Source organism: Diaphorina citri, unplaced genomic scaffold (genome assembly GCF_000475195.1).
Source record: "Diaphorina citri unplaced genomic scaffold, Diaci psyllid genome assembly version 1.1 scaffold467, whole genome shotgun sequence".
In the NCBI taxonomy this organism is placed as follows: domain Eukaryota; kingdom Metazoa; phylum Arthropoda; class Insecta; order Hemiptera; family Psyllidae; genus Diaphorina; species Diaphorina citri.
Window position 1 is genome coordinate 63,941 of NW_007377902.1, and position 16,341 is coordinate 80,281.

The 16,341-nt window shown below is 38.2% G+C and overlaps 1 protein-coding gene across 1 annotated transcript in view; it reads right to left on the bottom strand.

The window, feature by feature from the left end:
• LOC103509099 overlaps positions 1-16,341 on the bottom strand; it is a 56,191-nt gene that overhangs the window by 17,016 nt on the left and 22,834 nt on the right. Inside the window, exons 8-9 of the mRNA XM_026823520.1 lie at positions 14,975-15,114; positions 5,240-5,378 (exon numbers count right to left, since the gene is read on the bottom strand). Coding sequence (XP_026679321.1) covers positions 5,240-5,378; positions 14,975-15,114 — 279 coding nt within the window. The remainder of the gene's footprint in view (positions 1-5,239; positions 5,379-14,974; positions 15,115-16,341) is intronic.

The window sequence follows — 16,341 nt, forward strand, 5'->3', positions numbered from 1 at the left end:
TCTCTCAGACGGTCTGAGAGACTTGGGTCTCAAATTTTTCCGCCACACACAATTCTACTATCTGACAGACCTGGGTCTGAGCGTGAGTGGCCGGTATTAAGGGCTGTCTTTATTCTATTTTCGTTTTGGGACGATAATATCTTAGAAGTTACAGTTTCTTCTATCAAACCTATTTTTAAGCCTCTCTTACCTTCGGAAGTCTGCAGTCCAATAAGCTCACTATACTCTCCTTCTCCTGTCCCGTTGAAAGCTTTGACTCGGGCGTTGTACAAGGAATTGAAATGGAGACCGTCCACTGTACAGATCGTTTCTTTGCCACAGTAGACCTCCTGGAAAACGAGAAAATGGGAAAATTAATAATTATTATGGTCGCAGATATACACAAAGTGAAACCAATGCACTTTATTCCGAACTCTGAATTGAAGCCGCATCGCAAAGGATCCATGTATAACTAGATTCGTAGACGCTTAACTTATCCTTTAGGGCTGTTTGCCCCTACACCTAAACCTTGGAGTGGGCTCTGGACTTTTTGAGTATGTATACCTAAGTAAACACTCTTATAAAGACATGATTGATTCAGCATACTTCTAAGCATAAGCACACAAATTCAAAGACTGAATTCCATAAATCATCTCTAAATTTTGTCACTAGATCCCCGGTTTTGTACATAGGTCCTCAATCATTCAAATGGGGATTTATTTTTTACATAAACGATCTTCAACTACTTTGGACTAACTAGAACTCATAAAGACCTGAACAAATAGACAGATATCCCTACAAAAAGAACCTCAAATTCCTTAAATTCAATCATTCAGTTGGGGATTTGTTTCTTACAAATAACTCAAAGCTTAAAGAATCTCCAAATCTCAGCATAGACTAAATGGAACATTCGAAAAGTTCGGACATGACAACCGTAACAAAAGGGTCATCAAAGGACTAAAATGAACTAAAAAAAACTGCCCCCAAACATGACTCTCCAAACAATGTGTATGGGGTAGAAAAAAGTTAATAAATGAGAATGAAGAGTCAAAACAGAGAAGGAGGGAAGGGGAGGGAGGAGGTGAATAAGGGGGCCTGGGAGGGGAAGATTACCCCCTCAGGAGTATCAAATGGTCCGGAAAATATCATCACAATTATTTTTCATTTTTACACCCTTTGGCCCATGCATTTATTCATGATCTGGGACTATAATGAGGATTGGGATCAATTAATAGGGTCTAAGACTTTTTCCCTTTTACCTAAACACACACCACTGATTTCATTCGACTTTTCACGCGTGTACATTGCGTACAATTATTATTCTTCCAGATATCAGAAGCTTTTCCATCCAATTGTTCTTTACACTGGTGGAAAGCGCTGATAAAAAATAATGATGTACATGGTAGTACGGTACAACGATGATCTTACGTCGTCTTCCTTTACATTTCCTTGAGTCTGATTTTACTTTCGTCGCGTCCTTTTGAATTAAAATAATAGATTTTTTGCACTGCTAACTTACATGGCGATAATGACAATTAAAACATAAGTTGACCAAAACGCGTTTCTGCACGAGTTTTCGTCAAATAACGCTAATTTTGGTTGCAAAAACTCGCTCAGGAATATATCATATGTATCAAGCTTTGGGCGACATTTTTCGCTTTGTGGTTTCCATGTATTTTTATGTAGAGTTATAGTGAGAAAAGACCGCTTATTCAGCTTATTGGCATAGGTAATGGGTACCTTACTGATACCTGAAAAAAGGTATCGGTCCCCAATGTAGTCGAAAAAATTATCGGTTCTGATAACAGGAGTTCGTACTAGTTTGGGAATCGGGCTTACAGAATCAGATTCATTCTGAAAAACCTCTACAGCCGTTTCGTTTTTCCAAACACAAAGCCCGATCGTCTCTCACGAATTTCGTCGCCGTTGCTCGAAATAAAAGAACAATAAAGCCTGCGTTCCCCCTCAAGTGAGAGTAAATATTCCTCCACCATCCCAAAACGCCTTCGCCCTTCTGTTGAAAGTACAGATAAAATTGAGAAAAAGGTAAAGGTAGATACCGAATTCCAAGATGAATTCTTGGAAGCTCTTGATTCATGCCTGAAAGAGAAGGAATCCAACATCCCAAAAAATGAAATTCTGAGACTTCTCCGAGAAACCAAGAACGCAAGAAACAAGCCGGCAATCATATCCCAATTTAGTTTCGATACGAAAGAAGTTGGTGACATATTGGAAAAGTTAGTTTCCCTCAAAATCGCCCCATCTATGAAACGTAGAATCAAGACATTACTGAAAGATATGCATGTTGATAATGAGATCCAAGAGACCCAGACCCAATCTGAAACTGATAAGTCTGACTCTGAGAATATCTAATGTTTTATGCCATAGTTCCAGACCTGACCGTTCTTTCCTCTTCTGTTCTTATTGTTTTATTCTACCATGAACCTCAAATGTTATATATTTATGTTTTTCCTCCTCGGACTCCCCTTTGATCTTCATATGGATTGCGTTCTACAATGGAATATCAATGGTCTAAAAAACCACCTTAATGAACTGACCCTTAAAGTAAAAGGAAAACCTCTACAGCCGTTTCGTTTTTCCAAACACAAAGCCCGATCGTCTCCCACGAATTTCGTCGCCGTTGCTCGAAATAAAAGAACAATAAAGCCTGCGTTCCCCCTCAAGTGAGAGTAAATATTCCTCCACCATCCCTTCTCGCCGGGTATAAGCTACGCAATCATAAAAAAATAAGAAAGAATAGATTGGAAGTCGGGATTTCTAGCCTACGGGATATATTCCTTGTTATGATACGGCTGCAGAAGCTGCCTGTATCCCCACTCAATGTCGTATATCCCAACATAACAACACAAAGTGTCGTATTTATATTTCTACTCGGGCTGCACACTGTCTTTCGTGTGTCTCTTGAGTTCCAATGGGGAGTTTGGAAATTTGTGGGGTTTCCAAGTTATGTACTTTTCTTCAACGAATACTATATTCAATGTTCATCGTCCTGTCAACTCATCATATGTATAAACTTAGGTACCTACTTCTTTCTTTGCTGAATTCTAGGCTACTCTCATTGGACATTTAACTACAAGTATGCCGTCTTTTTTTCGTTTCAAATGTGCATTTCCTCTAAATTCCCCCAATGCAACAACAGTTACACGCATTAAGTCTGAAATTTTCTATTTCGACTGCGCAGTTTAACATGAAATTAAAGTTGAGACCGAGACCAATTAGGCCTATAGAATTCTCCCCTAGTGGACAGACACTCCGAAGAGACCGTCACATATCGCCTTCAAGATAAGCAATGTACATTTCCACAACACAAGAACGCTTTTCCCTGTTTTTTTTTTTTTTTTTTTTTTCACCCTAAAAAAAAAAAAGCGTATATCCCCGACATAACAATCGTATTTATATTTCTACTCGGGCTGCACACTGTCTTTCGTGTGTCTCTTGAGTTCCAATGGGGAGTATTGGAATTTTTTTTGCAGTTTTCAAGTTGCTTTTCCTCAATGAATACGAGGTATAGGTATCCCTCGAAATTCACTGTTGGTTGATGCCCTTGTTGAAAAGTCGTCAAACAATGGAAGATGTACTTCAATTTACCTCGGACATACCCGACAATTCTTGATGCAGGTCCTGTGGAGTTATGATATCAACTTAGGTACTTCTTCCTTTGCTGAATTCTAGGCTTCTGGCATTGGACATATTTTATAACTGCAATTATGCCGTGCCGTCTTCTTTTCGCTTCAAATGTGTAATTCCTCCAATACAACAACAATTACACCCACAGAGTCTGAAATTCTCGCAAATGCGACTGCCCTGTTTAACATAAAATCCAATTTGAGACCAAGACCAATCTAGCCATTAGAATTATGCATGGACACTTGGACAGACACTCCGAAGAGACTGTCACATATCGCCTTCAAGATAAGCAATGTACATTTCCACAGCACAAGAACGCTTTTCCCGTTTTTTTCCTCCCTCAGAAAAAAAAGAAAAATCAGGATATCCCCCATTCTTCACAAATAGCCTACTCCGTTACAAAAGTCCTAACGAAGGTAGTTCGGCATCGGCATTTGTGTTCGAGTTTCCTGTTATTGCATTACACACAAACATGTCTCCGTCAGAAGGTAATTGGCTAAAGTTTACATAAAATACGACAATAACCGAAAAAAGGGCTTAAAAATACAAGGCTTTACTCGGAAGCAAAAAACACGGACAAAACTGTCAGCAAAATAAAATTTAATGGTCTTCATCACCTGACTGTTAAGTTCGATGGAATTATTCCATTGGGGTATGCAAATATATTTTTATGGCTTCATTCAATATTTTTTATTGCTACACAAAACCTGAATAGGCATTTTTTTTTACTTCCTTTTTTTTTACAAATCATAAAAAATGCACTAAATAGCATAGATTGAACCTTAATCTATCCAAATTGCATGAAAAGCCTTTGGAACATTTCATAATATTTGAACTGCAATCGAAATTTGTGCGCTACAGGGAGTGCAGACTCATTCGCGGTCTGTCAGACCGTGTGTGGCGGAAAAAGCTTCAGATCCAGATCTCTCAGAAGGTCTGAGAGACTTAGGTCTCAAGTGGCCGGCATTAACGCCTGTCTTTCTTCACTTTTCGCTTTTGGGACGATAAGACCTTAGCAGTTACAGTTTTCACTATCAAACCTCTTGGAAAGACGATAAGACCTTAGCAGTAAGTTACAGACCCCTCTATCAAACCTCTTGGAAAGACGATAATACCTTAGCAGTAAGTTACAGTTTCCGCTATCAAATCTCTTTTTTAAGCCCCTCTTACCTTCAGAAGTCTGCAGTCCAATAAGCTCACTATACTCTCCTTCTCCTGTCCCGTTGAAAGCTTTGAAAGGGTCGTATTTTGGGCATTTAGGGACCCCTAAACATAGTATTATGCTAAACATTTTTCCTCTATTTCTTTCCTCCTCCTCCAAACAAACAAAATATACTAAACATACTAAACAACGGAAATTATCTGCCTTTTATTTGGAACCCCCTGGCAACTCGGTAAGTCCCTGTGTGAATTCTTGCCTCCTCACTAATCCTGGATAAGGTCCTGCCTATTGAGATAACTATGTGAAATGTCAATAAAAATTCAAGTTAGAAAGTATTTTCCATCATTAGCTAATAAGCTAGATCTCAAGGGTACAACTTCGTTGACGGATAATACCTTAGCAGTAAGTTACAGTTTCCGCTATCAAACCTCTTTTTTAAGCCCCTCTTACCTTCAGAAGTCTGCAGTCCAATAAGCTCACTATACTCTCCTTCTCCTGTCCCGTTGAAAGCTTTGACTCGGGCGTTGTACAAGGAATTGAAATGGAGACCGTCCACCGTACATATGGTCTCTTTGCCGCAATAGACCTCCTGGAAAACGAGAAAATAGAATTTTAAAATATATACTCGGATACACAGATATACACAAGATAAAACCGATGCGCTTTATCTCAAACTTTGAAGCCGCGCATCGCGAAGTATCTATGTATATCTAGGGCCAGCCACTCACTATCAAGTAGACCTGACGACAAGTACACCTGATAGTGTGTGTGCTTATCAGGCATCAGGTAGACCTGACAGACGGACCTTTTCAGCCGTACCTGTCAGGTCTACCTGATAGTGAGTGGCTGGCCTAAGTAAATACTCCTATAAAGACATGATTGATTAAGCAGTAAGCATAGTTCTAGGCATAAGCACAAAGACTCTATTCCATAAATCATCTTTAAAATTTTGTCACTAGATCCCCGGTTTTGTACATAGATCCTCAATCATTCAATTGGGGATTTATTTTGTACATAAAGAATCTTCAACTCCTTTGGACTAACTAGAACTCATAAAGATCTGAACAAATAGACAGATATCCCTAAAAAAAGAACCTCAAATTCAATCATTCAGTTGGGGATTTGTTTCTTACAAATAACTCAAAGCTTAAAGAATCTCCAAATCTCAGCATAGACTAAATGGAACCCACCTACTCGTAATGATATTCTCTCAGGATATACAAAAATCATTGAACAAATAGACAGAAAGAGATACCCACCCCCTCTCTTCCAACCAAGGAGATCATGTCTTCAAATATATAACTCTTTCATCAGAACACATCAGTTACACGTTGAATAATATTTATTTTACATACTTAATACCTTATTACCTATTTATTTATGTTTAAGCAGGAAACGTTCAAGATATGAAGAGGTTTTATGAGGTTATCTAAATAATGTAATAGACATTGCCTTTCTGGCTCTCACAACTGACACCATTACATGAACGGCGATATAAGTAGTGTTCAAGACAAAAATCTACAGATGTTACCATGCTTTCTGTACAATATCTTCATTTACACAAGCACCTTGTTATTATTGTTTGTTAACGCTTGAAAATATTCTATTTTGCCAGCAGACCACACGAAGTGCATCCAGAATATGTGAGGAAACAGATTGCATATGCAACAGCAGCAAGGATCTGAATCTCAAGATAAATAAACATGACATCTACACTGCACTAAAACGTGTTGGTGTAGTGAAGGTGTTGAAGAATTTGAAGATGAAAATAAACATGCTGATAAGTAAAGTGAGATGTTAAGTGATGGTGATGGCAGTCACTTAGTGAGAAAGGATGTTCACTTCAATGAACTTAATACAGATATTGGAAATATTATTTATTTTTACTTTCTTTTACTAAGAATGTGAAACTTGATAACTTCATTTGTTCATTCAGTAAAATGATCAGTAAGATTTTTTGGGATATTTTGATAGACGGTTGTTGCATGAACTTCTTCGAAGAAGTTGCATAAACCCCTTCGTTGTTACATTCTGCCCATGATATTATATTCCTAATGAACTATGCATTTATTCATGATCTGGGACTAAATTTAGGATTGGGATCAATTAATAGGGTCTCCTAAGACTTTTTCCCTTTTACCTAAGCACACACCACTGATTCCATTCGACTTTTCACGCGTGTACATTGCGTACAATTATTATTCTTCCAGATATCAGAAGCTTTTCCATCCAATTGTTCTTTACACTGGTGGAAAGCGCTGATAAAAAATAATGATGTACATAGTAGTACGGTACAACGATGATCTTAAGTCGTCTTCCTTTACATTTCCTTGAGTCTGAGTTTACCTTCGTCGCGTCCTTTTGAATTAAAATAATAAAAGAGATTTTTTGGACTGCTAACTTACATGGCAATAATGACAATTAAAACATAAGTTGACCAAAACTCGTTTCTGCACACGTGCAGAAACGAGTTTTCGTCAAATAACGCTAATTTTGGTTGCAAAAACTCGCTCAGGAATGTATGTATCATGCTTTTGGCGACATTTTTCGCTTTGTGGTTTCCTTGTATTTTTATGTAGAGTTATAGTGAGAATAAGACCGCTTATTGGCATAGGTGATGGGTACCTTACTGATACCTGAAAAAAGGTATCGGTCCCCAATGTAGTCGAAAAAATTATCGGTTCTGATAACAGGAGTTCGTACTACGTCGTGCAGTTTGCCATTTTCGTTTCGGAGGGGGATCCAATGTTGGGGGAAATGATGGAAGTCATTTTCTTTTATTGTTTTCCATAATGAACGCTGCAATGCCTCTGCTGTGAGGGTGGAATTTCCTCGGAAATGTTCTGTTCTGGAGAAATGTCCCATCATTAGTCAGTCAGGAGGAGGAATGATTTTGATAGGTCTCATACTTAGCGGAGATTACGGGAAGAATATTTAGTCGAAAACGGAAGAAAATGACAAAATCGAATCCTAAAATGGACATTTTAATTTAAAAGTTAATTAAAACACTAGTTTCCTTGCTGCTTGTTATAAAAGACTTGTTGTTTTTTTTCCGATGTGCGGGGGTGAAATCCCACTACAAAAAAAGACGTTAAAATAATCCCCAGGCTCCAATAAGCAAGTCAAAGTTCCTTCAGGTGAGGGTGTTGAGACACTTTGTACGCAATTGATTCCCACCTAATCCCTTAATAATAATTTCCGGCGTATTTTTTATAGCGGGGCTCCCAGGGGTATTAAACTTTATGACCCGGACTCGCTGGGCTCTATGGTGTTTATGATTTCGATTTATTGAAGGGGGAGAGCCTTTCTGTGTCTGGACCTGGCTGCTATCAATTTTAGAGGCTTTTGATGTGAGCCAGCCTACTTTGGAGCGTAGCGCGTCTACTTTGTAAGGGCTAGGTTACGGGTTGGATTCCCGCCCCGGGGCGGATTTTATCCGAAACAAATTAGGTTCGTTCTCGGAACGGCTTTCTCCTATCCTATCGTCTTTCTCTCTTCTAAAGTTCGGTGGGTTGATATTGATACGGGTAGGTACCTAGGTATAACATCGGCTTACCTTGCCCTTATTATTTCTATTCTTCATTGATTGGCACTATTGTACTTTATTTACTTATACTCGTAGTAGGCATTTTCTTATGTAAACTCCAAATTACCTTCCAAGCAACACATAGAAAAAAAAAAAAAAAAAAAAAACAGGAAAGCCTTTTCTTTTATCAACATTTCACAAAAAAAGAAACTTCCGACCCTTTGCAATATTTACCAGGAGGCATATTATGACAATGAGATTTTTTTTTTTTTGCTGGAAAAAAATAGTCAATGTCATTTTTGATATCTGAAGCACAATTTTTCCCCGACTCCTTATCTCCCCGAAATAATTTTCTTCAAGCTGTTTCGTTTTTTCTGCCCTTTTCTCTTTGTCCCTTACTATTTTCTTCCTACTTCCCATTTATTTTCTCCACCCTCCTTTCCTTCCTTCTTCTTCGTACCTAATATCCGCATCCTCCTCTTTTGTTTACGTTTTGACTTCCCCCTTCTTTCTCAGGTCCTTATCAATGATGATATAAAATTACTTTTGATCTTCTTCCTCTTCTTCTGTGCGAAATTAATTTTATCACGAGAAGACGGAGGATGGAATGTGCACAGATAAGAGAATTCATAAGAAGTTGAATTAGAGAAACAAAGTAGAAGAAAAAAATCCTTGAAATTTTCAACAGCTCAAAAATCTCGTTTCTTAATAAATAAAATAAAAGAACGAAATTCTACTCCTCGTTATATTTGTTCACTTTTTTACCTTATTCCTGCAGTTTGCCATTTTCGTTTCGGAGGGGGATCCAATGTTGGGGGAAATGATGGAAGTCATTTTCTTTTATTGTTTTTCATGATGAACGCTGCAATGCCTCTGCTGTGAGGGTGGAATTTCCTCGGAAATGTTCTGTTCTGGAGAAATGTCTCATCATTAGTCAGTCAGGAGGAGGAATGATTTCGATAGGTCTCATACTTAGCGGAGATTACGGGAAGAATATTCAGTCGAAAACGGAAGAAAATGACAAAATCGAAACCTAAAATAGACATTTTAATTTAAAAGTTAATTAAAACACTAGTTGCCTTCCTGCTTCTTATAAAAGACCTTCCTCTTGGACTGTACCTTTTTATGTCAATGATTTTTTTTTTTTTCGATGTGCGGGGGTGAAATCCCACTACAAAAAAAGACGTTAAAATAATCCCCAGGCTCCAAGCAAGTCAAAGTTCCTTCAGGTGAGGGTGTTGAGAGACTTTGTACGCAATTGATTCCCAACTAATCCCTTAATAAATATTTCCGGCGTTTTTTTTTATAGCGGGGCTCCCAGGGCTATTAAACTTTATGACCCGGACTCGCTGGGCTCTATGGTGTTTATGATTTCGATTTATTGGAGGGGGAGAGGGAGAGGCTTTCAATTTCTGGACCTGGCTGCTATCGATTTTAGAGGCTTTTGATGTGAGCCAGCCTAGTTTGGAGCGTAGCGCGACTACTTTGTAAGGGCTAGGTTACGGGTTGGATTCCTGCCCGGGGCGGATTTCATCCGAAACAGATTAGGTTCGTTCTCGGAACGGCTTGCTCCTATCCTGTCTTCCTTCTCTCTTCTAAAGTTCGGTGGGTTGATATTGATACGGGTAGGTACCTAGGTATATTATCAGCTTACCTTGCCCTTATTATTTCTATTGTTCATTGATTGGCACTATTGTACTCTATTTACTTATACTCGTAGTAGGCATTTTCTTATGTAAACTCCAAATTACCTTCCAAGCAACACATAGAAAAAAACAGGTAAGCCTTTTCTTTTATCAACACTTCACAAAAAAAGAAACTTCCGACCCTTTGCAATATTTACCAGGAGGCATATTATGACAATGAGATTTTTTTTTTTTTGCTGGAAAAAAATAGTCAATGTCATTTTTGATATCTGAAGCACAATTTTTCCCCGACTCCTTATCTCCCCGAAATAATTTTCTTCAAGCTGTTTCGTTTTTTCTGCCCTTTTCTCTTTGTCCCTTACTATTTTCTTCCTACTTCCCATTTATTTTCTCCACCCTCCTTTCTTCCTTCTTCTTCGTACCTAATATTACTTCCGCATCCTCCTCTTTTGTTTACGTTTTGACTTCCCCCTTCTCTCTCAGGTCCTTATCAATGATGATATAAAATTACTTTTGATCTTCTTCCTCTTCTTCTGTGCGAAATTAATTTTATCACGGGAAGGCGGAGGGTGGAATGTGCACAGATAAGAGAATTCATAAGAATTTGAATTAGAGAAACAAAGTAGAAGAAAAAAATCCTTGAAATCTTCAACAGCTCAAAAATCTCGTTTCTTAATAAATAAAATAAAAGAACGAAATTCTACTCCTCGTTATGTTTGTTCACTTTTTTACCTTCTCGTACTTAGGACGCTTGTTTTTGTGACAAGTGTGAGTAAAGGGAAAATAAATATGGAACTGTCAAAGGAAGATTTGTTTCATTGAATTTTCAACAATTTTTTTGATAGAGGGAACTGTAACTCCTAAGGTTTTATCGACTTACAATATAGGTATGTACCTACCTACGATAAAAATTCAAAGTGTCAAGTCAGAAAATTAAAAAGTAAAACTGTCCGGGGATCTGGAGGACACCGAATTTCCTCCGTCACTTACCACCCTACGAGTTTGTTTTATTTCAAAATTAAATATTTCAATAATGAACCCAACAGTCCGAATATCTCCAAATACCAAACACAGCTAAACAATCATTTATCAGAAGTTTATTGAGAAGGAAAAGTATATGAAATTGAATATAACCCTGAGCTACTCGCTACTGGCAGGACGCTATTCCAGCTAAGAAAGCAAAACCTCCCGCCCTTTCTAAACAAACACAACAAAGTCAGGATTACGTATAATATCCAAAGCTCACCTCCATGCAACCCAACTCAATATCAACTGTCCAGAGAAATCTCATGAACTTGTTGTGGAAATGTCAGAAAGAAAGCACAATCTGAAGAAGCTAACACATTTCGACATCCTAAGATCTTCAATCTTGCTTAAAGTTAGGACGGTTATGAAGGGGGATTTCAATCTTCGTAATCTTCTTTATATTATTTCTTTCTCTGAGTTTTTCTGGGAAAAATTACTCTGCCCACAGGTCAAAAGTTTTCTCCAAGTCTTTGTTTTTCAGTTATACGATCTTACGAGGAGTTTCCTAGTAGCGCTTTGAGCCTTTGGGTTTAAATAAGATTTCCAAGTTTTCATCCTAGAAGTTCAATAAATGCGACTTCTTTCTCGTTTTATTCGAGAAATTCTTTAATAGTTTTACCATTTTCTATTTCTGATATCATCATGCCGCCGTTACACTATATTTTTCCTATCTTTTGCTATGTTTGATTATTTATTTTTCTTCCATCGAACTTTAACCGTTTCGCTTTTGAAAAAGTCTCTCATTTCTGTTTTTGTTGTTCAAACGTATAATTCTTTCCGATTTGATGTTTTTTTTTTATCGTGCTCCATCGCATTTTTATTTTATTTTTTTCTCCCTCCGTTGTCATTTTTGCCTTTTGAGAAATATGCTTTTAAATAGAGCCAATTTAGCGCTGGAGGAATGCTTGATAAAATCTCGGTTATTGCGAGGCAATATTCAAGCTTAATTACACCTACAGATAACCTAATCTATGCCTTTAGGTATGAATAAAAATCAAGTTCATAACATTTAGCTTTTGGACTGCAAGACTTCTTGCTCTTCCTATTTGTCTTTTTCGGGGTTGGCCTTTGTAGTCATTCTCTTCTGATCAGGAACAGTTTGATCTCTTTTAAGGCTGACATTTGGCTGTAGCGCAAATAATTTACAATTAAATAACCTTGCTACCTTTCTAGAAAACCACACACACAATCACAGAGAATTCCTTCACCTTTCCCAGAAAGAAGCAATCTTCCATCGAACTTTAACCATTTCGCTTTTGAAAAAGTCTCTCATATCTGTTTTTGTTGATCAAACGTATAATTCTTTCCGATTTGATGTTTTTTTTTATCGTGCTCCATCGCATTTTTATTTTATTTTTTTTTCTCCCTCCGTTGTCATTTTTTGCCTTTTGAGAAGCCAGCCTAGTTAGCTTAGTTGGTAGTGCGTCTGCCTTGTAAGCGCTAGGCCGCGGGTTCGATTCCCGCCCGGGGCGGGTTTTATCCTGATGGGATAATGTTCGTTCTCGGAACGGCTGGCTTTCTCCTATCCTGTCTTCCTTCTCTCTTCGATTTCTCTAGCAGTCACAGTTCCCTCTGTCAAACCTCTTTAAAAAAAAACTTGATATTTGCATTCGCTTAAAAAAGTACAGTTACGGAACGGCTGGCTTTCTCCTATCCTGTCTTCCTTCTCTCTTCGATTTCGGGACGATAAGACCATAGCAGTTACAGTTCCCCCTGGCTTTCTCCTATCCTGTCTTCCTTCTCTCTTCGATTTCGGGACGATAAGACCATAGCAGTTACAGTTCCCTCTGTGTTCCTATCCTGTCTTCCTTCTCTCTTCGATTTCGGGACGATAAGACCATAGCAGTTACAGTTCCCTCTGTCGGCAGGCTTTCTCCTATCCTGTCTTCCTTCTCTCTTCGATTTCGGGACGATAATCGCTTTCTCCTATCCTGTCTTCCTTCTCTCTTCGATTTCGGGACGATAAGACCATAGCAGTTACAGTTCCCTCTGTCAACTTTCTTCCACCTGGCTTCCTTCTCTCTTCGATTTCGGGACGATAAGACCATAGCAGTTACAGTTCCCTCTGTCAAACCTCTTTAAAATGGTTCGATTCCCGCCCGGGGCGGATTTTATCCTGATGGGATAATGTTCGTTCTCGGAACGGCTGGCTTTCTCCTATCCCTCTCTTCCTTCTCTGATTTTGGGACGATAAGACCATAGCAGTTACAGTTCCCTCTGTCAAACCTCTTAACAAAAAAATACATGTGTTTTTTTTTTTTATCCTGATGGGATAATGTTCGTTCTCGGAACGGCTGGCTTTCTCCTATCCTGTCTTCCTTCTCTCTTCGATTTCTCTAGCAGTCACAGTTCCCTCTGTCAAACCTCTTTAAAAAAAAACTTGATATTTGCATTCGCTTAAAAAAGTACAGTTAAAGTTACAGTTCCCTCTGTCAAACCTCTTAAAAAAAAAGCCTTTTGAGAAATATGCTTTTAAATAGAGCCAATTTAGCGCTGGAGGAATGCCTTGATAAAATCTCGGTTATTGCGAGGGAATATTCAAGCTTAATTACACCTACAGATAACCTGATCTATGCCTTTAGCTATGAATAAAAACCAAGTTCATAACATTTAGCTTTTGGACTGCAAGACTTCTTGCTCTTCCTATTTGTCTTTTTCGGGGTTGGCCTTTGTAGTCATTCTCTTCTGATCAGGAACAGTTTGATCTCTTTTAAGGCTGACATTTGGCTGTAGCGCAAATAATTTACAATTAAATAACCTTGCTACCTTTCTAGAAAACCAGTGACATTTGGCTGTGGCGCAAACAATTTACAATTAAATAACCTTGCTACCTTTCTAGAAAACCACACACACAATCACAGAGAATTCCTTCACCTTTCCCAGAAAGAAGCAAACAAGTCCACACATTTCGAAAAGTTCGGACAGAACAACCGTAACAAAAGGGTCATCAAAGGACCTAACATGATGGGCCTAAAAAAACTGCCCCCAAACATGACTCTCCAAACAATGTGAACGAATGAGTAGATGGAGGGGTAGAAAAAGTTAATAAATGAGAATGAAGAGTCAAAACAGAGGATGGAAGGGGAGGGAGGAGGTGAATAGAGGGGAATAAGGGGCTTGGGAGGGGAAGATTACCCCCTCAGGAGTATCAAATGGTCCGGAAAATATCATCACAATTATTTTTCATTTTTACACCCTTTGGCCCATTAAGATAAAATTAAAGTTTAGGAGAAGCTTGGAGCTCCAACCATCTCTTCAATCCGAAAGCTTTCTGGCTCTCCTCCTTCTTCCCTCGCTCATCAGATATCATCAGGTAGACCTGACAGACGGACCTTTTCAGGCGTACTTGTCAGGTCTACCTGATAGTGAGTGGCTGGCCTAAGTAAAAACTCCTATAAAGACATGATTGATTAAGCAGTAAGCATAGTTCTAAACACATGCACAAAGACTCTATTCCATAAATCATCTTTAAAATTTTGTCACTAGATCCCCGGTTTTGTACATGGATCCTCAATCATTCAATTGGGGATTTATTTTGTACATAAAGAATCTTCAACTCCTTTGGACTAACTGGAACTCATAAAGATCTGAACAAATAGACAGATATCCCTACAAAAAGAACCTTAAATTCAATCATTCAGTTGGGGATTTGTTTCTTACAAATAACTCAAAGCTTAAATGATTACAACTGATAGGTACACAAGGATTATGACTAAGTTATAATCCGTATATTATAATCCTTCTGTATCAGTTTTAATCAGTGTTCATCTTCCCCCCCCCCCAAAAGGCCAAATTTTGAGAGAGAAAAAATCCCAGATAAAGTTGCATTCCCCACGTAAAATCTCAGAAAAATCCACTGTTAGGTACAAGAATGTCCAGTCTTCAAAGATGAAATATCATTTTCAGTCAGTTCAAAAATGCCAAAATGGCCTTTTCAAATTTCTTTCCCACCTAGATGAAAACCAGGTACCTACAGGTATAACTTACCCTGAAATCTCCTCCACTGCCATCATCCAGTTCGAGGACATATCCTTCCACATAAGAGGTAGGAGGTGGCTGCCAGGCAATGGTAACTCCGTTATTCTCAGCACTGCACTCCTCTGGAATAATACTCGGGGCCTTGGGAGCTGAGGATTGAGAAGAAACGCAAAGGGTTAACGACATGTGAAAATAATCGGGACTAAATATCAGAAAGAATGACTGGGTATTACATGGAATGCCGGTATTATACAGATTGCCGGTGACATATAAAAAATGAAATAAAATAATTGAAGTTTGAAGTTAAAGTGTTAAGGAACTGTGGGAACAGAACAAGAGAAGGTGGAGGAGGAAAACCGACACGTTTAACCAACGTCCTATTTGGAAAAAATTTCAAAGATCTGATTTTTTAGTCAATTTTATGTTACAATGAGAAATTAGGTAAATCGACCCAACACAACTAAATAACTCTTCTTTTTCATGTTTTTCTGAGTCAAAAATATTTGCACCTTCCTGACCTGGATTTTCCCGAAATCTAGGACATAATTTAACAGGGAGTGAACTCAAAAAGGCATAAACCTTCATCAAAATACCTACAAGTAACAGCAAACAAACTAAAACAAATACAAAGAAGAAAGCATATAGAACAACACAATCCCAGTGAAAATTGTATAAATTGTGGGTCGAAATAAAAAATTCTCCTCCGGCCTTTGTACCTACCGTTTTCACAATGCCAGAAACACATGAAAAATGTATTGTTTTGCCGACATAGCAGTACGGTAGAATAAGACAAAAGAAATTTCCTGAAGAGTTCAGGGGGGAAAGGATGAGGAGTTTAACCAAATAGCAACAAAATCGGACAAACTGTTGGGGGCTATGGCGAATCATATAATTTCTTAGAGTCTCCTACATCGGACCCGACTTCTAATAAAGTTTCCTTTGTATTTTTTAACATTTCTGAAATTTTTCTAGATAATTCTAACAACTGTTCGAGAGTTATGGTAAAACAAACTGACAATTGTTAAAAACCCGGACGGTCATCTTTTCCCCCACGGACTCTTCGTTTGGTAAGCTTTCGCCTTTTACCTGGGGTGTGTTTCACATAATAAGTCAAGATAAAAAAACAATAAAACTGTAGAGACTTTGAACGAAGTTTAGGACGCTCGGGTTCCGGTAGGGATTTCATGTTGTAATGTTTACATATCAAGATTTAAGAATGGCGAAGAATTCTTTTCCTCTTGTTTCTTCTTTTCTTCTCCTCCTTCCTCTTCTTCTTCATCGTCGTCTTCTCCTTCTTCTGATAGATTACCGAACATCGGCATTCATTCTACCAATGATGATCTTGTTTTCAATTCAATCATCTAATGTTGCTGTCG